The sequence below is a fragment of the Chaetura pelagica genome, unplaced genomic scaffold (genome assembly GCF_000747805.2).
Source record: "Chaetura pelagica isolate M959 unplaced genomic scaffold, ChaPel_1.0 scaffold8, whole genome shotgun sequence".
In the NCBI taxonomy this organism is placed as follows: Eukaryota; Metazoa; Chordata; class Aves; order Apodiformes; family Apodidae; genus Chaetura; species Chaetura pelagica.
In genome coordinates this window covers 2,285,610-2,311,913 of record NW_009954544.1, presented here as the reverse complement: position 1 = coordinate 2,311,913, position 26,304 = coordinate 2,285,610, and the positions used below count along the sequence as shown (strand labels likewise).

The following is a 26,304-nucleotide window of genomic DNA, read 5'->3' as shown; positions in this document are numbered from 1 at the left end:
TGCCTCCCTTGTCATTCACTTCCCCCTCACTCTTTTTTTGTGTATTATTATTGTGTATGTATTAGTCTCCTCAGCATTATTTTTCTTCTCCTGCAAATGTACCATTTCCAAGTTGAATGGAAATCTCAAACTTCAAGTCTCCAGAAAAGCAAAGCATTCAAGATGCCACTTTTGAAGTAAAAGCAATCTTACTTCCATAACAATACATGCTTCTCCTGTAAGACAATCAGAGTAAAAGGAGATCATCCACAAAGAATGTTGGAGGACCCATGGTGCAGAGACAAGGGTGGTCTTCCCCAGGACGCAGGAGGAGGGTGTTAATCAGCTCACCAGCATGAGCAGCATTGTTTCCTACTTGCAAAGTTTTGGAAGCACCGAGAAAGACCTGGATGCCACCTAGTGCTGTTCTGCTCAGGCTTTAATTGTATAGAAACACAAACACTGATTTTCACCATCTTTACAGGCTTAGAACATTGTGCCTTAGGCTGGCTTGTCAGCACTCCAGCAGCATGCCTTGGGAAGATCCAGGGATACTCAGCCTCCTGTGCACTCACAAGCACGCTGGGTGTTGAGCAGATGGTTGCAGTTCTGCTTGCAGTTTCTAGCAGTGGTTATCACAGCACTGATACATGTTAGAAGAAATCATCTAGAATAAACAAAGTCTGGCAAACTAAGTTAGAATGCATGGAACTTGGAAGAGGACAGGGCTGGGGATGGGGTGATAACCCCAGAGGCACCAGCCGAGCTCCTGAATTATCAGATCCCTTCAAGAAGCAGCAGGAAGCACAGGTTTCTGTGCTCTGTAAAGGAAGTCTTCTGTGGAATTACCTTAGAGAGCAAAAATAGAGAGGAAAAATCTTCCTCTCAACATGAAAATATTTCACTGGAAATGATGAGACTGTAGTCTAGAATTGTCACTCTGAAACTCCCTTTATTTAAAAGTAAAGTCATCCACCAGAGTTCCTATTTTCCACTACAACCTTCCCTTTGTCCTGTTAGATTCCTTCACTAAATGTACCCCTTTTCCAAATCTTTAAACTGTATCTAAAAACTTTATTTCAGTTGCTTTGAGGAGCCCAAATGCAGGATGAAGCTTCAGAGAACTGCAGTTTTGGAGAAGACCCAAGCTCCTTCCAACCTTCAAGTGCTGGAAACCAGTCAGCTGAAACAGTGACTACAAATACCCACATTGCTGTTCACACCATCATTTTCAGGTGTGGTTTCAAATGTGTACGTGCTCATGTTCCCAGTAATCAGGAATTTTCTAAGAACTAGTTGGTATTGTAAATTTTTCCTTCTTTTCTCCTCTCCTCCATGGCCTCCTTCTCATTTACCATTTTTCGAACGTATTTTGCTTTTTTTTTTTTTTTTTCCTGTTTCTTAACCTATATAATTGAGATAGTTATTTTGGGACAGAGAAGTCATTAGCAAAAGTAATTTAAAGAATGAACAAAAAGTTGTTGTTTTTTTTGTTAAAAAACCCAACCGTTAAATCACTCTCCATAGCATGCAGGGAGACCAAGAGCAAAACAGCCACACCCCAAATCCTTTCACAATGGAACTTTTAAAAGGTGTACATCCCACACAGGCAGCTCTTAACTGCCCTACCAAACTTCCAAGAATCAGATTAAACACTGAAATATTTGGCAAGAGAGGCAACAAGCACATCCGTCCTGCTGTAGTATTAAGTCCCTTAGGAAGTAGGACCATAACAAGAGGTGTCAATGGCAGCCACACCGCCTGACAGTTATGCCATCCTCAAAGGCATGAGACCAAAGGTGGGATTTTTGTGGAGCTGGAGGGACACCCCCTGGCCATCTGTAGCATTGAGTCTTTAGCACCGTAGCATATACTGTAACGTGGAAATAAGGCCACCACCACCACATGAAAAACAGTGACCAAAAATCCCCTACACTGTGCAGTGGTGTCTGGACAAACGTTAACTACCTACCTAGAAACAGGACACAATACTAGTTAGGCAACTAAAAACACAAGTACGCCTCTATGTTTCCACCCTATTGATTTGTTGACTGCTCAACAGTGGAGGTTTGCCCTGGGCACAGCTTGGACTCTTTACACAATCTCTCATCCAACCTCTTCTGCTCCGAAGGAGCACCTGATCTGTCCTCCTCACTCTCCTCGTTGCTCCAAAACTACCAGGCAGGATGATGACTGCAAGGGAGAACCTACCCCATTTCCAGCCTCTTTCTTCAGCCAATGCTACATCATTGGAAGACAATGACACCAACAGCTGTCTGAGGCCTTGGCTTTGCAGATAAATAGTTGTAAGGAATAGAAAGCACACAGAGGAGTCAGTTCTCAGGTCTAAGATGAAGGAAAGATTTGGAACAAGCAGCCCAATTGCCTGCAGTTGCCATACTCAAACCATTTTGCATAGAATGGTTGCTTGAAGGTTATACAGTCAGGGAGCTCAGAAGACAGTGTGACCTGGCTGCTGTAAAAATCAGGAGACCAGAACTCATACCCCTACTACCAGCTTGTTCTCTGACACTAAAACAGATTCACAGAATCTCCATGTCAGCACGAATGAACAGACCATTTTGAAATCCTCCTCCTCTTCCTGCTGCCATGTTCTCCTACAGCTCCACTTCTGGAGCAGGTTGTGGCACACTGAAAGGATGGACACAAGCAATGCCTACCTTACAGGTGCCATGGGAAGTGGTGGCAGGTTTCCAATGTCACTGCTTCCCATACCCAAACAGTGACAAGTTACTCAGCCTGATCTTTGACCTCAACCCAGGGCTCCTGCTTCATACAGACACATGTAGGACCCTGTACAACCAAAACACAGCTGCTCCTTGTCACTCCACATCCCTAAAATCTCAGAACTGTACACAGCTGAGAAGCAACAGACCTTCATTCACATCCCTCTTTTGCCTGGTTTGAAGCCTGCCTGGATAGGACAGCATCAGTACCAGTTAAAAACTTGCGTATCAGTTCAGCCTATTTGGCAGCTTGAGTGAATACAAACAGTGCAAGTGCTGGCATTTATTTTCACAGCATCTCAGAAATGCAAAAGAAGTCCAGCTTTACAAATTAAGACACAAACTCACTGCCAGTTAAAACCCTCACAAGGCCAGAAGGCTCCAACTGCAGCCCTTCCACTTCCAGCTCTCCAAAGACATGCCCCTTCCAGCTTTGCCAATGACACAGTCCCCTACATCTTCAGACAACACTTCAACCCCAACGCAATTTCCAAGCAGTGGACAAACAACTGTGGTAGGACTGAAATGCAGGGAGCCAAGAAATCTGTAGCAACAGATGCTTTGCAGAAGTTGGCTTCCTCCTCCACTAGGAATCTACTTTCTACAGACAGCATTTCATCCTTTATCTCCACCCTCAGCTACCTAGGGTGTCTCTCCACAAACACCACAGGACAAATATTTGGTAAAGGACATGTATATTTATTCACTTTACAAAGAGGGTGGTATTTAGTTGCAACAGCTCCATTTATAGACAAATATATTATTGTACATTATAGTGGTGAATGGCTCAAACATTTACCTAGTTTTGCTCTTAAAAATGTGTTTGCACCACTTCAGCTTCCATTAGCTGAGCAAATAGCTGTCCCTGTTCTGCCACTGAGATATTAAAAATTCGTAATAAAGGTATAGCTGTGTGCGATGTATTCACAAGCATTCACTTCCTCATTTCCCTGTGTTACTCCTCTCTTCCCACCCAGTTCAACACAGTCTGTCCTCTGGGTTAGCATGAAACTTATATACAGCCTCCATTAAAACAAAATTAGGAGCCAGTGATAGTTCTAATGTCCTTTTGAAGCACAAGAAAAGTAATAGATTTGTACATATAAAAGTCTTGAGTTCAAATTTGTTAAAAAAAAAAAAAAAAGAAAAGAAAAAGCCATTTTTAAGTCAGGGTGGCATTTAGATATTGCCAAAGCATGGCTGAACTGACAGATGGGGGAAGGAAAGAAAATAATTTCATTAGAGAATTTAAATATTACAAAAATAACTTTTTTCTCTTTTGTTTTTCTTTAAAAATGCAGCAGGATGCCCATTTGCTATTGCTAACTGAAGCATGGAAAGAAGGTATAGACTGGTTGTCTTTGATCCTTTAATATTTTAAACAAATTCAATGTAAAGCTGAACCAAGTTTACCACTCCAACAGCGGTGGCAGATTTATGTCACTTGAGCTACAAATGCATGTCCACATGAGAGGCATAATCCGACCATGAGGTGGAAGAAATGTTTCTGTAAGTACGCGCAGGGAAATAGGGCGAGAGAAGGCTGGCATGATTAAACATTCTGGATTCCCCACGTGTGCTTCTGCACACAGACTGTGCACGGGTCTGCACTCCCTGTATGCAAATACAGCATCTTTCAGCAAAATGATCCAGAATTATTGTGTTTGGTGGCCCACTTGTTAAAATTATTATTTCGTGCTGTTATTCTTCTTCACTTTCATTTTCTGGTTCCAAATCAGAATCACCATTGATTTCTTTTTCAACAGTCATGTCCTGTTCATCAGATTGCTCCTCTTTTTCTTCATCTTCATCCCAGTTTTCCTGGGGAAAAAATACACAAGCATGTTTGAAACTTTGACAGTCACACAATTTCTGTTACAAATGGGAGATCCCAGCCAACTCCACTTACATCAGAGTCTTTATCTGCAATCATCTCATCATCTGTGCCTTCCTCCTCCTCTGAGGATTCTGCAAAGAGAGAATAATCCCTCAGCCTGGAGAAGTGACTTTAAAATGTCATTTGTGCAAACAAAACCCAACCCCACATGCCACTATGTCTCCAACCTGTGCTATTTCAATTCCAAAACTAATTCTACCTGAAGAGTAGGCTGATGAACATGAGTTAGGAACAAGTCACTTCTGTTTCGATTATACAGTATGAAGCTGTAAAAAAAAAAAAGGCCCAATTGGAAGTGAACGTGCACACTGACAGACTGACATCCACCTCCTTGACAGCCTGTTCATTGGTACGTGAATGTGCCCTGACTGCATCTACCTTCACAAAAGGGCAGAGAACACCAGAAATTTGAGGTTCCCAGCTAAGGAGCATACCCAACTTCCAATCAATTGATTCCTTAATTTGTGAAGCAGGGATGGGAGGGACTGAAAAGAAATAAATGGTGGGGGAGGCAGGGGGGAGAGCTGTATACTGTACCTAGCATCCAACACTTACCATCCTCATATACCAGCTTTGCAGCCTGATTAACCTCCGTTACATCCTGCACAGCTTCTGATGCTGCAACCTGAATGAGATTTGCAGATTTGCCTTAGATGCAATCATACATTCCAACCTCAAAAGTTGACAACTCATAACAATGTAAATTAAGTCTACATCAAGTTTAACACACGTGAATTCATTTCTAGTAGTTTAACAGCCAAACTACAAAGAATAAAGTAAAATTTGAGAGGCATCTGCTCTGAAGTGGCTCAGTACCTCCTATTTATGCCCCTTTTAAAACTCTATGAGTTAGCAGACACATTTGGCAGGAAAAAACATGTAACGCTTCCAGTGAGCACAGACTAGACAGTCAATTAAGCATGCTGCTTTGAGTGTCATCAGCATAGCTGTACAGCAGCTGTACTGAGTTCCCGATGACAGGTCCCACTGGATGTAAGTACAATGGGAGGATAAACATGCAATCAAAATTCTTCAACACATACCATCTTATCTAGTTGGAACTCACCTGGGTGACAAGAATGAAGAGTCTTCCATGCAGACGGGAAAGCTTTTGCAATGTTTTTACTCTGCTCTCCATCAACTGGTATAGCATTCCCAGCTGAGGAATAAGGTCTGGCAACTTGGGAGAAGAGAAGGATGAAGAAAAAAGAAGCTATTAATCAACACATCACAAATGTCTTATTTTTAGAATTTTTAATTACCCTTTGTACGTTTGGGGCAAGCAATCCTTGCTCACATTATTCTAGACAGAAGGGGCAGCTGAGGATTCACAGAAACCACCTGCAGCCTCATCAGTTACCATTTAGCCATGTTTAGAAACACATTTCTAATACTATTTTTCCTTTCCATAGTCACTGCCATAAGCAGGTGTCAAAGCAGCATTCAGAAAGCTGTATAAATGGGAACTGGATATGCAGTGTATGAATGCAGCCTCAGCAACATGTTCTGACAGGCAACAATCCTATAATAATTGGGAGAATGGATTAACAGTACCAAAATGCCTTTTTCTTAATTGAGCAAGAGAGCTTCTTTAACCATACTTGTAAGGCAAGGCTGGAGTTCAGCTGAGAAGCCACAGGACTATTTGTGCCAAGTTTGGCACAGCTTTACCCTGGAAATCTAGCTATTCCCAAGACAGCCTTCAAATAAGCACTACAACAGCAAGGTAAGATTAGCTCTGTAAGATTTAGTGACACAGTCTAGATTACTCTTCAACAGTAATTTTGTTCCCTAATTCTCACAGGTAACATATAACTTACCTTGGTTTGACTAGGGATTACAATAATTACAATATGTCAAGAATGACTAAGACAAGCAATTTATAACCAATGCACAAAAACCTGGCAAAAGTGGCTGAAGTATAGCCCTCTGTACATTGATTTGAGCACTGCCATATGTGGACAGCAGGAGACAGATTCACAAAGGAAGATCATACAAATATTTAAGCATTTAAATCTAGTTTTAGTTATGTGCATTATTATTCATGCCAAATACTTACTGTGGAAAGGTAAGATGCATGTAGAGTAAAGACAGACTTCAGCCATCGAACCATTAGTGAGGCACTGGAAAAGAACAAATTATATCAGAGAGATACTGGCTGAGAAACACACATTTCATATTCTAGATGCTAGATAGTTCTATAGAAATTACTCTTGTTACATAAAAAGATAAGTGCAGATGGAAATATAACAGTTTGGCTATCCAGATGAGATACCTATGTAAGTGATTTGTTAGAAAAAGAACAGACATTTAAGTGAGGGATTCAACTAGACATGTTAATGGGTGTGTGTTTCTGACATCTTTTATTTGAGGTTTCAATGAACAAAAGATCAAAGCATGCTACTTTTTTCTCCACCTACAAGAGAAATTTCATATTAAAAAAACCAAAACTAAACAAACACCACAATTAAGGACAGCTAGCTCTAGCAAAGCTATCCTTATAGCAATATAACAAGAGGGAGAGCTGATTTTGTTATTAAACACAAGATCAGGAAATGTCTAAATATATTTGACAATTAATCTGAACAAGCTATACATCTTTTAGTTATTTTATTTTACATACTGATCAGGTCTGCAGTGTCAATATTCTGGGACTTCAGATACATTCTCTGGGTGATGTGCTTACTTCAGGTATCCTTTTCCCATTTTAATTTCACTTCAGCCATCCTGACATAACAATGCCTTAGTAAAAGCTCCTCTTTGCACCCAAAATCAAGTAAGAATTATTACCTCAAGATGCTGCAGTTTAATTACAGTTACTATGGAAATCAGTCATATAGGCAGAAGGAGGGACCCTAACACACAAACTAGAAAAGTTTCACATGAATTAAACTGCAGTTGAGGTGGCTCTTACCTGTATGGGTTGCCCTGCAATCTCTTCGTAAGCTAAAAGGACAGAAATAGTCAACAATAAGTAACAAACACATAACAAGTTTAAAAAGCTCAACATTACATCTGTACAACAGCCCCAATATCAAGGCAGAAAGATCTCCAGGCATTAACCATTGCCAAACTCCAGAATACGACACTGCTGGCTACTCCATTATCTATATGCAGGCTAATGGCTCACAGAAGGTGAGTTTCCTTATTACAATAAAACTGGAATCCTGAACAGGCAATATATCCAGAGGAATGTAAAGCTGTCAGGAGTAAGCAGAAGGAAATCCCTGTTTATGAGTCTCTGTGTACCTGCTTAGTAGAGCAGCTGTTACAAGGTGGACAGGGTGGGGAAACAAGTGAAGTATCAGGTAAAAGCTATTTCACAGAACAAATCTCAAGCTCTGAAGAAGAGTTACATGAAGATCTGTCCATCCATCTATTTAGAGAAACACTTGCATTTACAGTCTCTGACAAAAGTCCTAGAGAAGAAATGCTGCACCTCATTAACGTAAGTCTAAGGAGATGTCACAACACTTGCTTAAAGGAAGTCTAAGCATAAAAACCAGACCATCTGCATAATTCAGTTAAGATAAGTACCACTAATAAAATTAAATCTTACTTGTGGCCAGTATATTAAAATACAAGAGAAATCTAACCATTAACTTATGTCATACAATGTCATTCACACAAGAGCAACAACTGAGCTAATAATTAAAATATTTCTGTCCAAATACAGATTTTCTTTAGTATCTCTGAATAAGAAGTTCAGAAGCCAAATCTCTTTTATAATTACTACTTAGTAATATCTCAATTTAAATAGGACTTTTGAGATGTCTTCAGAAGAGGAAACAAACTGCCTTTCATATTTCTAAGTGCTATGTAAACTCACTGCTGTAAGTACATATTCTGTTTTTCTTTCTTTCATGTGAATATCTAGCATATTTATGCTCATGTAATTTGCTCTGGCTAGCACTGCTATTTTCAGATTTCAAATTATCATCCATTTTAATAGTTTCAAAGAAGATGTAACAGTAATTGTTCAAAAAAAGCTTTAGCTTAACCTCTTCTTTTTGTTTTTCCCATACAATCATTTAAGATAATATTGCATGATCTAATGCTCTTCCTAGCTTCAACAGTAACACTTTGTCCTTTGGTTACGCTTCATCCAGAGAAGATAAAAGCATATTAGAGAAAAATTAATAACAATTTCTGTCCTGTAAAACTACCAAACCAATTTCATTGGTAAAAATAAAGAGACATATCCTGGATTATTCCCTAGCTACAATGCAAACCAAATGTCATTCATATGACAGTACAAGAAATGCAGTCTCTCCTACCTCATGCAGCAGTGGAATGACAGCATGTATAGGCATTCTGGCTACAGTGTTCTTTATTACATTTTCTTTTCTTGTGTTAAGCACTCTCTGTTAAAATGGAAAAATACAATCAGTGAATCATTCAGCTTTAATGTGTCCATAAGCAATGAGCACAATAAAAAATTCCTGGCTTTGTACAGTAAGATGAGGATAACAAATAAAAGAAGATTTACTATGAAAAGGAGTTATACTTTTCAAGACAGGAACAATTAACAAAACAAGGCACTTGATAAATCCATCTACAAGAATCTGGCCTTGCCATGTTAGAAATGAAGCATCACAGGCACATTAAAACTTCCCATGCTATTTTCTGATCTTGACTTCTGTAGATAAATGCCTTTCACCAGTATCTGCCTTAAGCAACAGATCAGCAAAAAGCAGCTGGGAAAAACAACAGGTTCTTGACTGTTCAGCCTCCCCAGCTCCAGGAAGGCTCCCCACACGTCTCAGTGAAGAGACTAAGCAGCAAGCAATGATCTTGTAACACTTACATTAAGGATTTCTGCATCATTGCTTTCCAAGCCTTGAACCAGAAGTACTGCAAAGCTATCTGTTTGTGGAAGACCATCTGGAGTTTTTACTTTGCTCACATCAATATCCAATGCCCCTAGGCGCTCTTCAATGCTTTCCTGCAGACAGAGAAAAAGGGTAGTGAGCAGCTTCTCACAAACATCAACTGAAAGCAAAGTACCTAACCTATAGTATTCCCTCTGATTCTGCAGGAAAATAAAACAAATTTTGCATATTCTTTTAAACGTACCGAGAGAGAACAGCCTGAGAAAATAAGATAATCTCAAGCTTTGACTGAAAAGCAGTAATGAATCTTGGCAGACACAGGCATGTGACAAAGTTCTGCAGGAACATGGTAAAACTATGGCTAAGGCACACAGGGCCTGAATGAGGGAAAGGTTTTGAGCAAAGTCACTTTCATACAAAAAGATGTTATTGTTGAACCTGCTTCCACGCCAAACAAAGCAAGTTCAAGTTCACCTAAGTTAGTTATAACAATTATATGTGATTTTAGTTTCCCCATTATTGCTGTGTTTAAAAGAAAAAGAAGTTCACCTCTGTCTCTCCCGGTTTCCTCTTGCTTTTCTTTTTCTCCTTTCCTGAGGATGGAATCTTGGCAGCTGTACTATGCCCTGGAATACCAGGCACTAGAACTTTGGTGTCCGAGTTTGCAACAGGCGTCTTTACCTAGCAGACAGAGATAACCACATTTGCATTAATTGCTCATATATTCAATTTTCTTCCACTTAAAAACACCAGTTTTATTCTGAGACCCTCACATACAGGGTAAAACCAGCCTACCATAACTCATTTTCTTGACATACATATCAGGAAACTCCTACATTTTTAAGAGCAATTACTAACCTTGAGCAACAGTCAGCTAGTTTTCATAATTAACTAAAACAAGTCTCTTTGGAATCACTGCAATTTTTGTTATAAGCTTGTTCCATAACACCCAAACAAATACTTGGATGTCTGCTAGCAATAGGTACCCATAGGTACTAACGGTCAAGCCCATAAATGGCATGCAAATTACTTCAGCTTCCATTGGAAGGTAAGAGTTGATCACGAACAGCAGCACAATGTAATAGTACAAGGTAGTTACTATTCACTTGAATTCCATCGATTTTCTTCTAGGGATTGCTCAGATGCAGAACTCAGTAGTCTAAATTAGGCTATGAACTGGTGACAAACAGCGCAACCTTACGTTATACCAAACAAACTATGGTATCCATTCTCAATGAAAAACAAGGAGATTGAAAGTTAAAGACAAAATATTAAATAAACAAGTGCTCCCCTGATCCACAGAGGATGTAAGGGAGTATGCTCCTCCCAGAATATCAAGAATGCTACCTGCTATTTCCAGAACACTTCTTTAGCCACACTGATTCTGTGCAGGCCTTTTTTTTTTTTTTTTTTAAGTACCTTAACTTCTGTACTTGTGGGAGCCCTGCTGGGTGCCCACTGAAGTGATACAATTATAAGCTACTACAGTGAGCAAAGCAAATTCCCTACGCTCTGTGTAAAAGTGAAAAAAAAATAAAAGTATAATTTTGTGGCCGAAGACTTTTACCGTAGAATAGTAATGGTGTTAAAATACTACCCTTTTTTCTCATCACAGTAACCACTGACCTTCTCCCCAGAAGGCATGCTCAGACAGCCAAGAGAAATGTCTTCACTGGAATTCAGCAAAAAGCGAAACCAAGATGGGTATCATCATCGCATGCCAGGGAGTTCCTACACCTCTCACTGCATTGCAGCTCTGCTACCCACCAGCTCCAGGACTGAGGAATCAGCACAAAACTTGGTCTGGCTGATGGAGCACCAGATCCCATAGGTAGCTCGAGGGTTAGAAAAACAGCGCTGTCTGCTCACTTCACTGATACTGCAAGCGTTTCCCATCTTCAAGGCCTTGAATATGCACACTGATTAAGAACTTCACAGACTGTCTCTAAACCCCCAAGGGATCCTGCATGACAGAAAACGGTGGCAAGCACGCTTGGAGGACACTGTTGCCATCAAAGTGTCCAGCTCACATTCCCAGGTGTCACATCCCTGTGAGTAGGAACACGTGACAGCCACCTCAAGAAAGAGCTCAAAGGACATGCGCTTTAATGCTCCATTACATTTCATTTAGACTCTGAAACAAAGCCATCCCAACTTCACCCCAAACCATCAGGGTCAAAAAAGGCTCTACAAACTGACAGTCCCCAGGGAAAGGACTGATCTTGGGCAGAAAAACCATCAGCCAGTCCTGTCTATTGAGCAGATCTGCTGAGATCAGTACTTGCTGTGATCTACAGGATCTAACATGCGAGAGCGTACTAGGACACACAGCAGCACTGAAACACACTTTACCCACACCTGCCTGAGTGCTACGGATATCCTTAGCTACCACTGCAGCTGTGAGCAGGTCCATCCAGAAATCCAACATAATTTGAAAAGAGAGCAGTGAACTCTACCATTTCCAAAGCAACATAAGAGAAACAACAAAACTGTATTTCATACTAAGCTTACCTTTGTTAGAGCAACATCTGTTTTAAGTGACAACACTTTCTGGATGTCCCTTATCAAACATATGTGAGGTTCAGTGGTATTCAAAGACTAGAAAGACAGGAACAAATCCAGTTAATACATTTGATATTCATCCCTGTAATTCATTACACTACTGAAAGATGAGAACAAATTCCAGATGTATAAAAGCAGAATTAACTTTTTTTTCATTCTAGAACAGCAGCTGATTTGCACATCTGCTTTTTGTTACTTCTTTATGCTCTCTGAAGAAGCTCAGACAGGTAAACTGAAACAGGCTCAATGGCCTAACTCAGTAACAGCTGAAATGGCAAGAAACAAGCCAGTCATAATGTCAAACGACATTTTAATAGAAAGAATGAAAGAATACAAATCGCCTTTCAGAACAGCCCAGGGGCAACAGTCACAGGTCCCAGAAAAGGTGAAAGGAATAAGCTTTGTCTGGTTATACAATTTCAAAAAGGTAAACAAATAAACAAAAAAATTAAAAATCCCTCCGACTGAGAGCAGTACAGAGTCCATATCAAAAAATTCAAAACCTCTCCAGCTTTACATACCACTTTCTCTATGATGGGCTGTAAGGTGTTTCCATACACTAGCAGCAGAGACTGTTTGTCTGCGCAAAATGCAGCTGCTAGGATAGGGACTGGTTTTGGTGTGGAATCCCCATCGTTTCCAGGCGTTGCTATCTGGACAGTACAGTTTGATGTTAAGGGTTTTTTGCAGTAACTGAAAAGAAAAAAAAAAATAATAAAGAAATGAAAAAAAAAGGTCCAAGACATTTAGCTTAACCACTTCAATATCTTGCAAATCTAAGCACTTTTCACTGTAAGGTCCTCAGCAAACTCAGCCAGTTTACACCTTTCACAGATGGCTAAGACGAGGCACAGGCACACAAAATCTTGGCTAAAGAAACCTAATACTAAAGTGCATCACAGCCCCCAGCAAGTAAGTTCTCCAAAAATTTGTCAAGCAAGCCATGAAAAAGAACCAGCTGGAACATGATTTTTGAACAGATACAAGAGCTCAAAGGCAGCAGTGTGACAAGACCAAGCCTTGCCTTACAGTACTAAAGTCACCCCCAAGATGGACACTAACTTACCCATTTAAGATATGTTCAAATAAATGCAATTGCCCGTCTCTGCACACAACTGCTAACTTCACAGGCTGAAAGAAGGCACAGTAAAAGATTTCAGTTAGCTCGAAGGACAAATCTCCCATAAGTACAGGGCAACAAGAGACAGCTGATCGATTACAATTTGACTTTTCAGTTGCTAAACACATTACTGATGTAAGTAAATCCGTAAGGAAGATCAAAGATGGTAAATGCTCAGGAATATTTAGTACAACTATTAGGAAACAAAAAGATAACTCATAAGCATACTTTATTTTATCACTTGTTCAACATTTGAACACTTGGGACAGTAGCAAACTTATGTAATCACAGGCAGCAAAGTTCCAAAAATATGGTAGCCAACGTGTCCAGAGGCACCAATCTACAAAGGCACTGACATTGTAAATACACTTTGAAGAAAGAAATCGAGGTAAGTACTCTCAACAATTAAATTATAGGTGTACATTACAGTATACTCTTATAACCAATACATGCAGTAAGAGGGCACAACTAGTAGCATCAGAAAATATAGCATGAAATACTGTTTTTAGAACAGGAATCTAAAGGTAGCAGGAGAAAAATGTTTTAAATAACTACCAAAACAGTCTATGAATGCGTTTCACATGCAGCCATTTTCTGTAAGACAACTACTTTGAAAGACTTGGACATGCTGAAATTGAGGCACTTTGGGAATGCACACTGATAGTTTGAACTCATTTAAGACTAGTTGATTCAAAATGCAGTTGCACTGCCAAAGCCACCTGAAATCAGAAAAAGTGTCATACCCAAAGCACATTTTTAGAATTATTTTTTTTTAATTTTTGCTGCCAAGTTCTAATCATTTTTATTACAAACTTGTTCTAAATAGGAAACAACTGACGTTTCCACCATCACGAACAAAGTTTTTGAAGCAAATACTGAATTTGCACTTAGTAACTTTGAAAATTAGTATTTCAAGCTATTAGCTTTATGAATCCACCTGCAATAAATATCCTTACACTCATTGATCGGCATTCAAATTGCATCTCTGGATAACAGAAGTCAAATACAAACCCAGCTTCTTTCTTTACACCCTTAAAAGGAAACTGATGAGAAAACTGAAAACTGTTGAGCATACTTGGTTACAAACTATTGGTCCTACCTCTTCTTTGACTTCTGATACAGTTAGGTCAACGAAAGTTGGTTCATCTGTTACTGTGAAAGACATCACAGCATTCTTTTCTTTCCTATCTGATCTGATCTGCCTGGAAGACAAACAGTACATGTTATTAACCACAGCACAGAGAGCACCCTTTACACCAGAAAAGCATTTTAAAACTTATAAATCATCGGTGACTGTGGCAGTACGTACCCCACCCAAAAATACTCATGCTCGTAATTTCAGCTCTTATCTTAGAAAGTGTTCTAAATTCCAAGTGCAAAGTAACTTCCAACTTAACAAGAAAACTTATTGTAAACCTTACAGTAAGCAAAAATAACAAGGAAGCCTATTACACAGTATGTTCCTGGAACACATTAGTGACTCAAATGGCAACTGGAAGTATGCTCAGACACAGCCAAGGAAATTCACATCTTCATTGAAGAATCAGTGAGTTGAAAGTATAATTTAAGAGATCATCACTGCATTTCTCCAGACTGCCCCTTCTGCTTAACCTTCTGTTTAATCACAAAGTTCAGAACATACTTGTTGAGTTTATCTTCAATATTGATCATAATTTGTACCTTAGATTATGAAAAGCTTACATACCATACACTCAGTAACCGGTCATGTATAGCTCCAGACAAGAAATAAAGCCCTGTAATTCCATCAAAGGGCTTATTTTCATTCATAGGTTTCACTGTGGTAAATATTAATGATGACACTGATGTAGCATGGCCAGTGAAATGCTAAAAGGAAAAAATAAATAAATTTAAAAATCTTTCAATGATTGCCACAAGCAGTCATAAGTTAACATTTGTTAACAAAGAACACCAGGAAAAATTAAAATGCTACCAAGTCAACAAGGACATACCAGTTTTGGTTTGTTGTTTTTGTTGGGTTTTTTAATAGACATCAGCTTCCTTGAATTTCTGTATTTCAAGGAAACTTTTTCTGACCCTCCAGGTCTTATCAGAATTTTAAAAGCTAAAAGGGGAATCAAGGGGAAATTTACTGGTATTAAGTCCATGCAAAAGAAATCATACCCACCTGTACTAATGTTACTGCCAGAAAGTACTTTATTCCACCCAATTTTGCACTTTAACTTTTACATTTAATCTAGATTCATTGTTTCATTCTCAACTGTAAGATAAACACATATTTACTGATTCACTGAAGCTGTTCAACACCCCTCACCCAAAACCAAAAAGTATTGGTTCTTCAACCTACTTTTGTAAATAGTGGTTTTGGTCATCATAGGATGCAGATATACACAATACTTGCTATGTGCCAGCAAGTCCACAGTAATACTACAGGTGTACACGCCTGAGAGCAGGTACCAAGAGAGTCAGGGACTGGCTGAGTCCTATCTGCTAACAGGCAAGAGAACGTGACTGCATTTACCAAAGAGCTCAAACATGGTAACTTGTTCACCTCTGAGCCCTGCTCAGGGGAACAACAAGGACTTTACTCCCATGCCTTCCAATTGTTTCAACAGCAGAACTGGTAATGCCACCAGTTACATCAAGTTTATCAGAGAAACCTGAAGGCTTTAAGGAGGGACTCATTGTAAAAGTGATGGAGCTCATGCACAAGCCCATGCCACCAGTAACTAATACTGCAGTGAACTGAGATCTGCTAGAAGGGTATCAGAAAAGTGACCCAGTGAGAAAGAACAGCATCCATCTTTCTGCTACAGGCTTGAGAAAGGGTGCTGGAAGCATGCTCAGACACAGCCAAGGAATTTAATGTCCTCATACAACTCTCAGCAAGTTGAAACCACAGTTGAGGGTATCATCACAGCAACAGCTTCCAGCAATCCCAAAACTACCAACTGTCTCCTCACACCAAATGAAATTTTCAGATGTCCTATCACGAAACACTAGGTGATAGGTAATTTTATCAAGAGTAAATTTTTTTTGCATCTAGTTTAACAGTTACTTACTCTGTAGACTTCTTTGGTCTCCAGGTCCCACAGTTTTATAGTTCTACCAGCTGACAGCAGCATTTTCCCATCTGGACTAACGCATAGAGAGGTGACGCTATTATTGTCGCCTTTCCACTTGCTAGAATTTGGATGGAGGGGTTTTGTAAAAAGGGAGAAAGATGAAAAAATAGGAAAAAAAAATTATTAGCAAAATTTAAAAATCCACATTAACCATGCTGGAAAGCTTAAAGAAAAAGTTAATTAATTTAAAAAAAAAAAAAAAGAAAGTAGTCAAAGATGAGGTCAAAGCTATTCTGTTTCTGCTCCTTTCTTTCAAATTGGTTTACACAAAAACACAGCACCTGAAAAATGCAAAGCTATTTAATACTCAACGACTGTTTACATTTTTTTTATATTGGTCTATTCTGTCCTGAATTCCTCACTCAGAAGTTCTCAGCTACTCCAAATAGGGTAAAAGGAGCCATAACAAAACTTCTCTTTGCACCATAATCCAAAAAGCTTACACCCATACATTAGGAAAGGCCTTCTCAAAACTAAAATTCAGAGTGTCATGGTTTGGGAGACCCTGGCACGGTGCTGGACACCAATAGAGAGAGAGGTTCCTAGGCCCCTGGCAGACTGGAAGGGTCAGTATTCCCACCCACTTCCTGTCACATTCTATAAAGCCAGGAAAGCCGGAAGCCGCGTTCTTTTCCCTTCCTGCTCCTTTCTCCCTGCAGGGGCTGCTGCTGATTCCTTCGGCTTCCCACGTGCTCGCTCCAGAATCCAACTGCATCGGGTGCTGGGAGGAGCCGTGGATCTCTCTCCTGGAGCGGCCCTGCTTTTCCCACATCCGTGCCATCATTGAGATCCGTTTTGAATATTTTTATATAAATACTACTTGTTGTTCCCCCAAGTTTTACCGGTTTTCCTTATGTTACAGTAAATTTGTTTCTAGTTTCAAATTCCAAAGTTTAAGTCTCTTCCTTTGGGAGGGTGGAGGGGGGGTAATAGAGAGCAATTCTATCTTCTGGCTTTTTGGGGTTCACCTTTAATATTTAAACTACAACACAGTTTTAAGGCACAATTCAGTTCCTGGCCCTCCTCTCTAGTACTTCAATGACACCGACAATAATGAAATTCACCTTAAAAGATCTACGGTTCAAAGCACTACTTACAAATAAAAAAAGATGTTATGAAAAGTTTGCATCTGCTTTGAAGGAGTCTGAACACTGCATATTTCTTGCAGAACAATATTTAAAAGAAAGCACCAATACAAACCCCTTACAGATAGGAAGTACCCTGCAACTCATCACATTCTAGTTAACAGCTGCTATGAAAATACTTCCAAATAACTTTCCCATGCCCAAGCAGTGCCCCTCCTGTCTTCCACAATAGAGCTTCTTTACTGTATCCCTCTTGATCAGATTTCACAGAAGCTGAAAGTTTTACTGTCTACAACGTTTATAAACATTACACCTTAAGGACAGTATGACAAGATTTTGTATTCTCCAAAGAGAAGGTTAGGACTAAGAATTTCAAACCCTTTAATAATGTAAACCCAAAAAGGTACTTAGAAATTTACTAAAAAAACTAGTTTAAACTAGATAGCAGAATATAGAAGATAGAAAAAATCTGTTAGTTTTTACTTTTTGCATAATCTTTACATCCAAAGTACCTGTACTTGAAGACACATGCTATGGGATACAAACAGGGTGAATTAGATACCATGGGCAGCTTCAGAACTTTGATCTCACTGGGATCAGAAAGAGTGAGATGACTTGCAAGACAAGAGTGATGCAATAAATGGACCTTTAGGAAAGCTTTTCAGCAAGGATATGACAGGATGGCAAGAGAGAGGTTTCTCCATACAAAAGGGTAGCATGAATGCATGGAGCTTTCCTCTTAAACAGGCAAAGGGCCAGTGGAGAGCTTACAGGTATGTATGAGAAGATGAAAGTGGAGACAGGTTACCCACAGTAATATAAAAATATGGTCTTGGCACACAGAGAAGTAATTAGCCAAAGCTCAGCTGCTGTTCAAAGCAGCAGTGAATGTGAAGAGCAGCAGTAAGAAAACCACATGCAGTACATCAGCAACAGTAAGATGATGACTGAGGGAAGCGTGGACCTGCTGCTCAATGGTGTAGGGACCCATTCAGTACGCGAAAACGCCAAAGCACTGAAGTGCAATGTCTCTCAGGCCTCCTATGTTCCCAAATCTAATGCCAGAGTCAGAGATAGCAAAGCCCTCCCCACAGTAACGGGACATCAAGTTAGGGATTGCAACAGGAAATACAACACATGCAACTTTTAAAGACTGAATGGGATACATCCAGAAGTGCTAAGGCCACTGTTATTACAAGACTACACTATCATTCTCAGTGGCCATGTACCTAGCTCAGGAGAAATTTCTGATGACTTGAAAAGTAAAAAAAGAGACAAAATGTGTCCAAAAAGGAAGAGAATCCAGGAAACAACAGGAAAGGTTAGACAACAAATCTACCTGGAAGCCATTTCCAGGCACACAAAGGTCAAAAAAGTAACTGGGCATAACCAGCAGAGATTTACAAATCACAAATCATGCCTAACCAACCTGATTGTCTTGAACTGTCTTGCTGGATGACAGGAGAGCTGAATATGCCATTTAACTTGTCTTTAGCAATGCTTCTTACAATGTCTCACATAGTATCCTTGCAGACAAATGATACATATATAAACTGAACAGATGGACTCTTAAGGAGGGATAACAACTGGCTGGATCACTGAGCTCAAACCATTGTGATCACTGGTATGAAGTCCACCTGGTGGCCAGTTACTGGTGTCACTCCCTAAGGATATCTCAACACGTTTTAATGTGCTCAGTAATTGCCCACGTTTTCATTAATGACCTCAAACTGGACAGAATGCACATGTAACAAGTTCACATTCAATACCAAATTAGGAAGAGCAGTTGATATGCTGAAGGGCAGGCAGGCTACTCAGCAGGCTTGAGAAACAGGCTGCCAGAATCTCAGAGCTCAAAGGAAAATGTAAAGTCCTGCATGCAAGATGGAAAAATCTCAGCATAGGCTGAGGACAAATGGCTAGAAAGCAGCTTTGCAGAAAAGAAGCTTGCAGTGCTCATAGTCAAGCTGAGCAAGAGTTAACAATGAGTCCTTGTGGCAATGAGGTCAACTGTATACTGATTTGCATAGCAGAGTGTGGCCAGGAGGTCAAGGGAAGTGGTGCTTTGCTTTTTGTGCAGTACCTTTGAAACTGCATCTGAGCACTATGGCCAGTTTGGGACAGTACATGAAGGGCACTGACATAGCAGAGTAAATCCAGTGGAGGGCCAACGAGGTGGCTTAGGGACCAGAGTGTGTCATGTAAGAGGAAAAGCTGAGGGAACCGGATCTGTTCAATCCTAAGAAGGCCAGTGGGAGACTTTAGAGCCATCTTCTACTTTGCACAAGGTCCAACTTAATATAACCTAATAGTGCACCTCTTTTCTAGGGAAATCAAAGAGGGCTACTGTGCAGTGCCCACAACATCTTTAACAAAACCAGTAGTAGTTGTAGTAAGAATAACACACAGTGGCAAATGTTACAAAAAAGTAGTAACATCATAACAGAAGGGTCAAGGTGCCATCACACAGCAGGCTTTTATTGAAGTAAGATAATCAGGATCATTGACAGAAATCTTTGTTTCTTCTTTAAAGTTTAAAAACAGTTTGACTTCATTACAAAATAAAATAAATGCATACACCAGACATCTTGTTACTCTGCACTAAGCTCTGCTTTGCTCAACAGTACTTTAAACAGTAGAAGCCTGATCCAACAGCCAAGTAGAAATGTGACCACTGCCCATCAGTAGTGAAACCAAGTGGGTATCATTACAGCAAGGCCCTTTGAGCAAAGCTGGGTGCATATAACTGATGCAATTGAGATGAGGTGCTTCAGTGTGCATTCCCCCGTATTTCTAAGGATATTTTCTAGAATTTATATTTTTTCAGAATCACAAAAGTGACTGGAAGCCCATATCCCACTAAAAACTAGCATGGAAGGACACAAATCCCTCTCACTGCAGTCACCCCTTTTGTCTAGCCTTTCCAAGACACAGAAGACAAAAGCGAACTATGAAAATTACTCTTTTACCCCTTAATACAACCACTTTCAATGTATGAAAAATAACAGCCAATGGTCAATTTTGTACAGAGGGCATGAAGCTTGGATAGCAGAGTGCAGCATTTCCAGCATGGCCTTACTAACACCAGTGAAGAAGGAGATACACAAAAATAAGTAACAATAAATTTGACCAAAAGCTGGCATCACTTACCACTTTACTTTGCAGGTCCGTGTGTTCCACTCCACGATGTGTTTGTCCTCTGAACAGCTATACAAGCAGCAGTTGTCCTGATGCCATCTCACACAGTTTACTCTACTGTCGTGACCACCATCCTACGAAAGGTAAAAAGATGGTCCACTCATTAATAAACAAGGAAGTCTTGACTCCTGAGTCTTCCCCGCACCAACAGTGTGAACCAGCTGCTTTTTGGAGAACTAAATTTAAATCAGTGGCAACTTGAAGAGATGGGGTGGTTTAAAAAAACCAATATACATCCTCACCTATGTAAGTTAGAGGTATTTCATATTTTGATATGCACACGTATTTGAATTTTGATTTTGCTCTAGCATTTGAGACTTACCAAAAAAATTGTCCTGCCCACTATTTTTATACATACAGCTAAACAAAGCTATCTAAGTCTGAAATTTGTGCAAAGGAAAGGCTAGCACAGATGTCTTGCAGACAGCCATTTAAGTGACTGATTGCTTAAGTTACATTCAGAGATGAGTATCCTTCCCTTTGGACTCAGCATTCAGAAGTGAGCTATTATCAGATCAGAAGACCTTGCAGAGGTGTATGATTCACCTCTCTTTAACAACCAAAATCTCCACTGTCCAGATATACACTTAAACATTTATGAAAATACTCCCTGGAGTTCCTAACATGTCACTATTCGAACTGGCACAAGCCAGCTCAGACTACTCCCTAAAGTGTCACTGCAAATCAGTTTTGAGCAAGATAAAATACACCATCACAAGATGTTCTGTTCAGTAAGTGCAGCTAAAAGTGACAGCTCTTATTCTAGGAGGAATAAACTTTTCATTTAATCTATCTGAAAAAAAAAATCACTTGCCAAATAAAATCTAATACTCTGCTCCTATAGAAGAGCAGCCAGTGTTTTCAAACCAATTGAAACTACAAATTTTAACCTGAAACTCTTATTTTTTCATAGTTTTCAAGCATAAATACAGTTTCTCCATAAAACAGCTAATATTTTTTAGCTAGTGTAACTTGCATGTATCATGATTTTAAGAAGTTGTTTTCTCTTCAACCATGCAAACTGATCACCTACTCACAACTAAAGAGTTTAGAAACCCAGCAATGTCAAATATTGCACAGTCATTCATACAGGTTTGTTTTGCTTGTTTTGTAACCCAAGATTGAAACCAAGGTACTTAGGAGCAACAGGGAAGATACCAATGAGAAAGGAAAACTCTGAAAATCAGCATATCTCATTCAAGAAAGACAATGTGCTGGGAGGGCTCAAAAGCTTCCACAAAGGAGCTAAGTTTTCATCTGTACAGAAGACTCCATGAACATGACACCATCTCAGGAGGCGAGGAGTACTTCAGTCTTGCCCTCTTCTGCCACAATACTGTGCAGGAACTAAGGGTATAACACTTCCACAGAAGACTTAACTTTCCAGTTAGGCATTTCACCACTGTCGTTATTTTTAATGAAAAATAACAAATCCATGCATATTGGATAAATCTGCATTGTGCATGGATATTGCATTAACTCTGAAATAAAGATTTCTCAATGTGTACATACTGCCAACAATAGAAAAAGTACCACTTGAGGATTCGCAAGCACCTGAGCTACTGCATCTCTATTTGTATAACTCAGCTATTAAGAAAAAAGACCTGAATAATTAGGTTAACTTATTCCATTTTTAAGCAGCAGAAAGAACAGCATAAACTGACTAAAATCATCAGTACTTGGTAGCATGTGATGAAGAGCCTATTACTTACTAGCTTGCTCTGTAATTCTCCTCTTACTGTGCTGTACAACAAAATGCTACCAACTGCTGTACCAATAGCCAGGATATCTAACTGCCTGTCCACTTCCACTTCTGCATCTTCAGACTTCCGTTTTTTCCTCTGGGGGCCATCCTGGAAAATCAAAAGAGAAAACATTAAATTAATTAGGCTCATCAGCTACTCTCAGTGTTAAAGAAGAGAGGAAAAAAACTTCTGTAACTTCAAAACCCAGTCAGCGAGCAAAAACTCTGCTAAGACACAAAACGAAGACACTGGAGTGCTCAGCAACCTAGAGACTCATCTTGTACTTCCAACTGCAAGGTAATGAAGTTGCTGAGACTCGTTTGGAAACATTTGGTGGAGGCCTTTTTGCTAGCCTAGCAACCACATCCATGTGGGGAAAAAAAAACCCACATTCAAGTTTTTCAGAGTGTCCCAGAATCAGAAGTAAAGATGAACGCTACCGGAATACTTCATCCACAAAATGGAAATGCTTGATCAAGAATGGTCATTTTGGTTTTTATCAAAAGCTATTCAGAAGAGTCTTGCAAAAATCAAATGTAAATAATGCCTCTGAAAAAGGAAGTGCTACCCCACTCAGCAGAGGGAAGCAACCAGGACTTGAAGCTACATGGTTTGCCCAAGTCCAGGTGTCAGTATGAGAGGTTGTCCAAGGATCAGGCAACTCTTAAAGTCTTCACCCTCTTGCTTTGGAAGTCCTACCAACCACTTCAAGGAGAGATTTCACTTCATCTCTCACCAGTGAATGTAGCACATCACTGGGGAGGGGAGAAGGAACCAAACCAGCTCTTGAGTGTGTGGAACAAAAATAACGATGGTAGAAGATGCATGTACATTTGTTCTCACTGGGTTAATCCCACATAACTAATCACACACAAGCACAGAAAGGACTTCAAGGAGAAAAAAATCATCCCTAATACTACTGATTAGTTTTTAAATTAGACTTCAGTAAGTCTCCTTACATTTAATACATCACAGCAAAGCATTCTTTCCAATTAAAAAAGCCCCATAATTATACATAAGCTAATGCTTCCTCTACACAACAGAAATATTTGCACTGATGAACAGCTAGAAGCGAAAGGAGACTCTGATAAAATGTGAGCAATCAGCTCAGTGCAAGTATCATGTAGTGTAGCTACTCTGTCATACAACAGATATCACACTGTAAACGTAAATAATTTTTACTCAGGCCCAAAGATACAGTGACAATCTAGATTTTGGAGTTTTCAGCACAACTAAGATTTAGAAGTTCAGCAGTGCAAGATAAATGCTCTGGTTCACTGAAGCAGGACTTCCTTTTCCTCCGTATTTAACACAGATAACACCTTCTGCAAAGAAAAGCGTTTTGTTTTAGGCCAATAAATATAAAAATGATATATAGATACTTTTCAATGAAAAGCAGTCTCTTGAGAAAAGAGCTTACACTGGATTTTTTGGAAGCATTTGTTTAGGCTCCATCTTTCCTGGGAAAGAAGTGTTTATAAAATATTAAAAAAATGTAGGCTGATAAACCATCAGTCACAAAATGCAATCAAGTAAATCAACCATGTTGCCACAAAAATATAGAAGAAAAGACAACTAGTTAGAATTTATGGAAGCAATGCCATCTAAGCCATCTTGAAAATGTTCACTGATATGCAAAGATATGGGCCACAGAACCAGTGGAGTTTCAAGTACAGTTTATGTTTTCTGGTACTTTTCAATCTATTTATTTAGTTTTATTAATTACCTCATACACCTCTACTGCAAAACAAAATCACCTTTAAGAACAGATTTTATTGTCTTCCCTGGCATAAATCTTTTAACTAAATTTTTTTCTCTTCCATTTCAGTTTATGGCCAATTTCCTTTGGAACCATGAAAGGTAAAACTGAAGTCCACAGTTACTTGCAGTGTTGAGAAGAAAGCTGGAGTCAAGAAGGTGCTTTTTTTTTTTTTCTCTCATGTATTTCTTTACTGACCATCCTTTATGATGATTGTTAATGGGGCATTTAGTCAGAAATTTCTGGATGGCAGAAATGCCAGTGAAAAATTCAGACACCTACTAATGTTGGAAATAATGTGAGAAAAAAATGTCAATAATAAATAAATAAATACAAAATTACAAAAAAAAAAAAATCCATAAAACTTCTCTACTCTGCATTAGATTAGTACATAGGCTGCCAACTGCAGTAGAGATCCATGTGGGACTCACCTGTGGATTGAGATCTTAAATATAAGAGCACCCTGTTTTCATGGATAGGATGGGACAAGACAGAACAGTTGAACTATACTAAGTGTTAGTTTCCTTTTGATTTTTTTTCAGATTTATGGAAACTCAAGCTTATTCAGAAATCCTTCAACATTGCCTGAAAAAGGAGTGTTTTAATTACTAGAGATGTTTAAAAGAAGTTACTTGTAAAGGGACTCTGCATGTATTTTTCCATAATGTTCTTACTTGAGCAGGTAAGCCACAAAAACTTTTTTTTTTAAAAAAAAAACAACAAACAGACAGAAATCCCATCTCTGCTGCTCACATGTGAAGTAAATCACATGGAGCAGGAGCTGGTGAACAGTGCCAGCAGGAAGCACTGACACTGTGAAAGCACATGTGCAGGGAACATCCGAATAAGCCACCACTGCATCAGCAGTTCCTGGGCTTGCAGTTCAAAACTTGGGTTTCTAATATTCCCCTGTAACACATGGCCTTCATTAACATGGCAACAGTCCAAAACATACTTAGTTTAGGTGTAACTTGGCCAAACACCATTTATAGGTATCTACTGGCACAGTTTTACTTGTGGACAGCAGACACTAGTACTATATAGAGATGTCAACTCTCCAGGAATTTAAAATTTAAAAAAAAGAAAAAAAATACTAAGTAATGTCAAAACCTCCATGTTCAATCAAATGTATTTGGCAGAACCATCACAGCCTTGGCTCTTCAGTTCAGTCTAAAGACAAACCACTGAATTACAAAATTTTATGGCATTATTCCAAGAAATGGTATGTTTTTGAGCTCCTCTTGAAAATGTACAAACTTCCAAGCAATGAATAGAATTCCAGATAATGGAATAATTAGAAAGCATTGAGAGGAAGACAAATATTATCTCATCAAGTCAGTTTTCTATATAACCCCAAACCAGGTTAAACTGGACTATCTGTGGGGTTTTTGGCACCACAGCAGCGCACTATGTAAGGGTTTTTTTTCACAGAGGATATATTAAGCCCATTTTCACATGCCAGTTGCAGTTTATTTAAGTGTGAAAAAGAACCTAATCCTGCAATTAATGAATGTACCCTTTTTTCTGTAGTTACATGACAAATGAAGAGGTTAAGACCAATATAAAACTAACCCTTTCTGCTGCATTCTTCAAACGTTCAGGGAATTATCAAAGTTGAGGGATTAGGCTACTCAACTGAGAAAAATAAGGAAATTCCTTCTACCTTTGGATCAGGAATCCAATGATCAGCATTCTGAAATACCTTTTACAGAATTTCAAGTAAACTAAATAGCTGATTTACCACAGCACATTTTAAAAAGGCCTCCCTAATACTTATGATGTAGGGGATGGATTTTATTTCTTGGGAAATGGTATGTTCTAACTAAAAAAAACAACTTCAACATAAATAGAATGAAAAGGTAGCTTACTGTGTACATGCCACATATTTTTAGGTTGACTGCTCACCTAAGGTGAAGTTAAATAAAACAAATTCAAAGCAGAGAACATCTGAGCCCTCTGAATAAAGTTACTGAATACCTTCACACAGGATTCCTGAGTTTGGAAAGACGTGCCACGGACAGCACAGCAGCTTGCATGGATACACTCCCAAGGGTGAGGAAGCATGGGGAGAGACTGCCTTTACTGGAATGTGAACCGTACTAAGAGAACACACAGCAGCCGACCTGCTCTGCAGCATCACCCTTTCAGTTTAGGTGATCTGTGCCATGAAGTGACATACCTAGCTCCCTCAGTGACGGCTTCTTCCACGCAGGTGGCATGCAAGACAAATTACGTTACACGGCCGGTACTGCCGTCGATAGCAGCCCCCCCCTCCC

General features: G+C 39.4%; 2 protein-coding genes across 2 annotated transcripts in view; one reads left to right on the top strand and one right to left on the bottom strand.

Moving 5' to 3' along the window:
* Positions 1-4,024: 4,024 nt before the first annotated feature.
* On the bottom strand, positions 4,025-25,905 carry WDR43 (WD repeat domain 43). The gene is made up of 18 exons (XM_010005003.1): positions 25,897-25,905; positions 22,237-22,377; positions 20,477-20,598; positions 16,179-16,299; positions 14,843-14,982; positions 14,237-14,339; positions 13,084-13,148; positions 12,539-12,710; positions 11,967-12,053; positions 10,005-10,136; positions 9,431-9,568; positions 8,901-8,987; positions 7,538-7,569; positions 6,683-6,746; positions 5,690-5,803; positions 5,179-5,248; positions 4,636-4,694; positions 4,025-4,547 (listed from the first exon to the last, which is right to left on the bottom strand). The coding sequence occupies exons 1-18, from the start codon at positions 25,903-25,905 to the stop codon at positions 4,428-4,430; spliced, it is 1,776 nt and encodes a 591-aa protein (XP_010003305.1). The 3' UTR covers positions 4,025-4,427.
* A 185-nt stretch (positions 25,906-26,090) lies between these two features.
* The window catches only part of TRMT61B (tRNA methyltransferase 61 homolog B (S. cerevisiae)), an 8,505-nt gene continuing 8,291 nt past the window's right edge, over positions 26,091-26,304 (top strand). The window contains 1 exon segment of the mRNA XM_010005002.1: positions 26,091-26,269. Within this exon segment, the coding sequence (XP_010003304.1) occupies positions 26,091-26,269 (179 nt within the window).

Excerpts from the sequence above, each read along its gene's own strand:
- WDR43 (XM_010005003.1), bottom strand. Across the intron at positions 16,300-20,476 it reads CGGACCTGCAAAGTAAAGTG|CAAGTGGAAAGGCGACAATA; the intron begins GTAAGTGATGCC and ends TCCAAATTCTAG. Across the intron at positions 12,054-12,538 it reads AGCCCATCATAGAGAAAGTG|TCTTTGAATACCACTGAACC; the intron begins GTATGTAAAGCT and ends CTGTCTTTCTAG.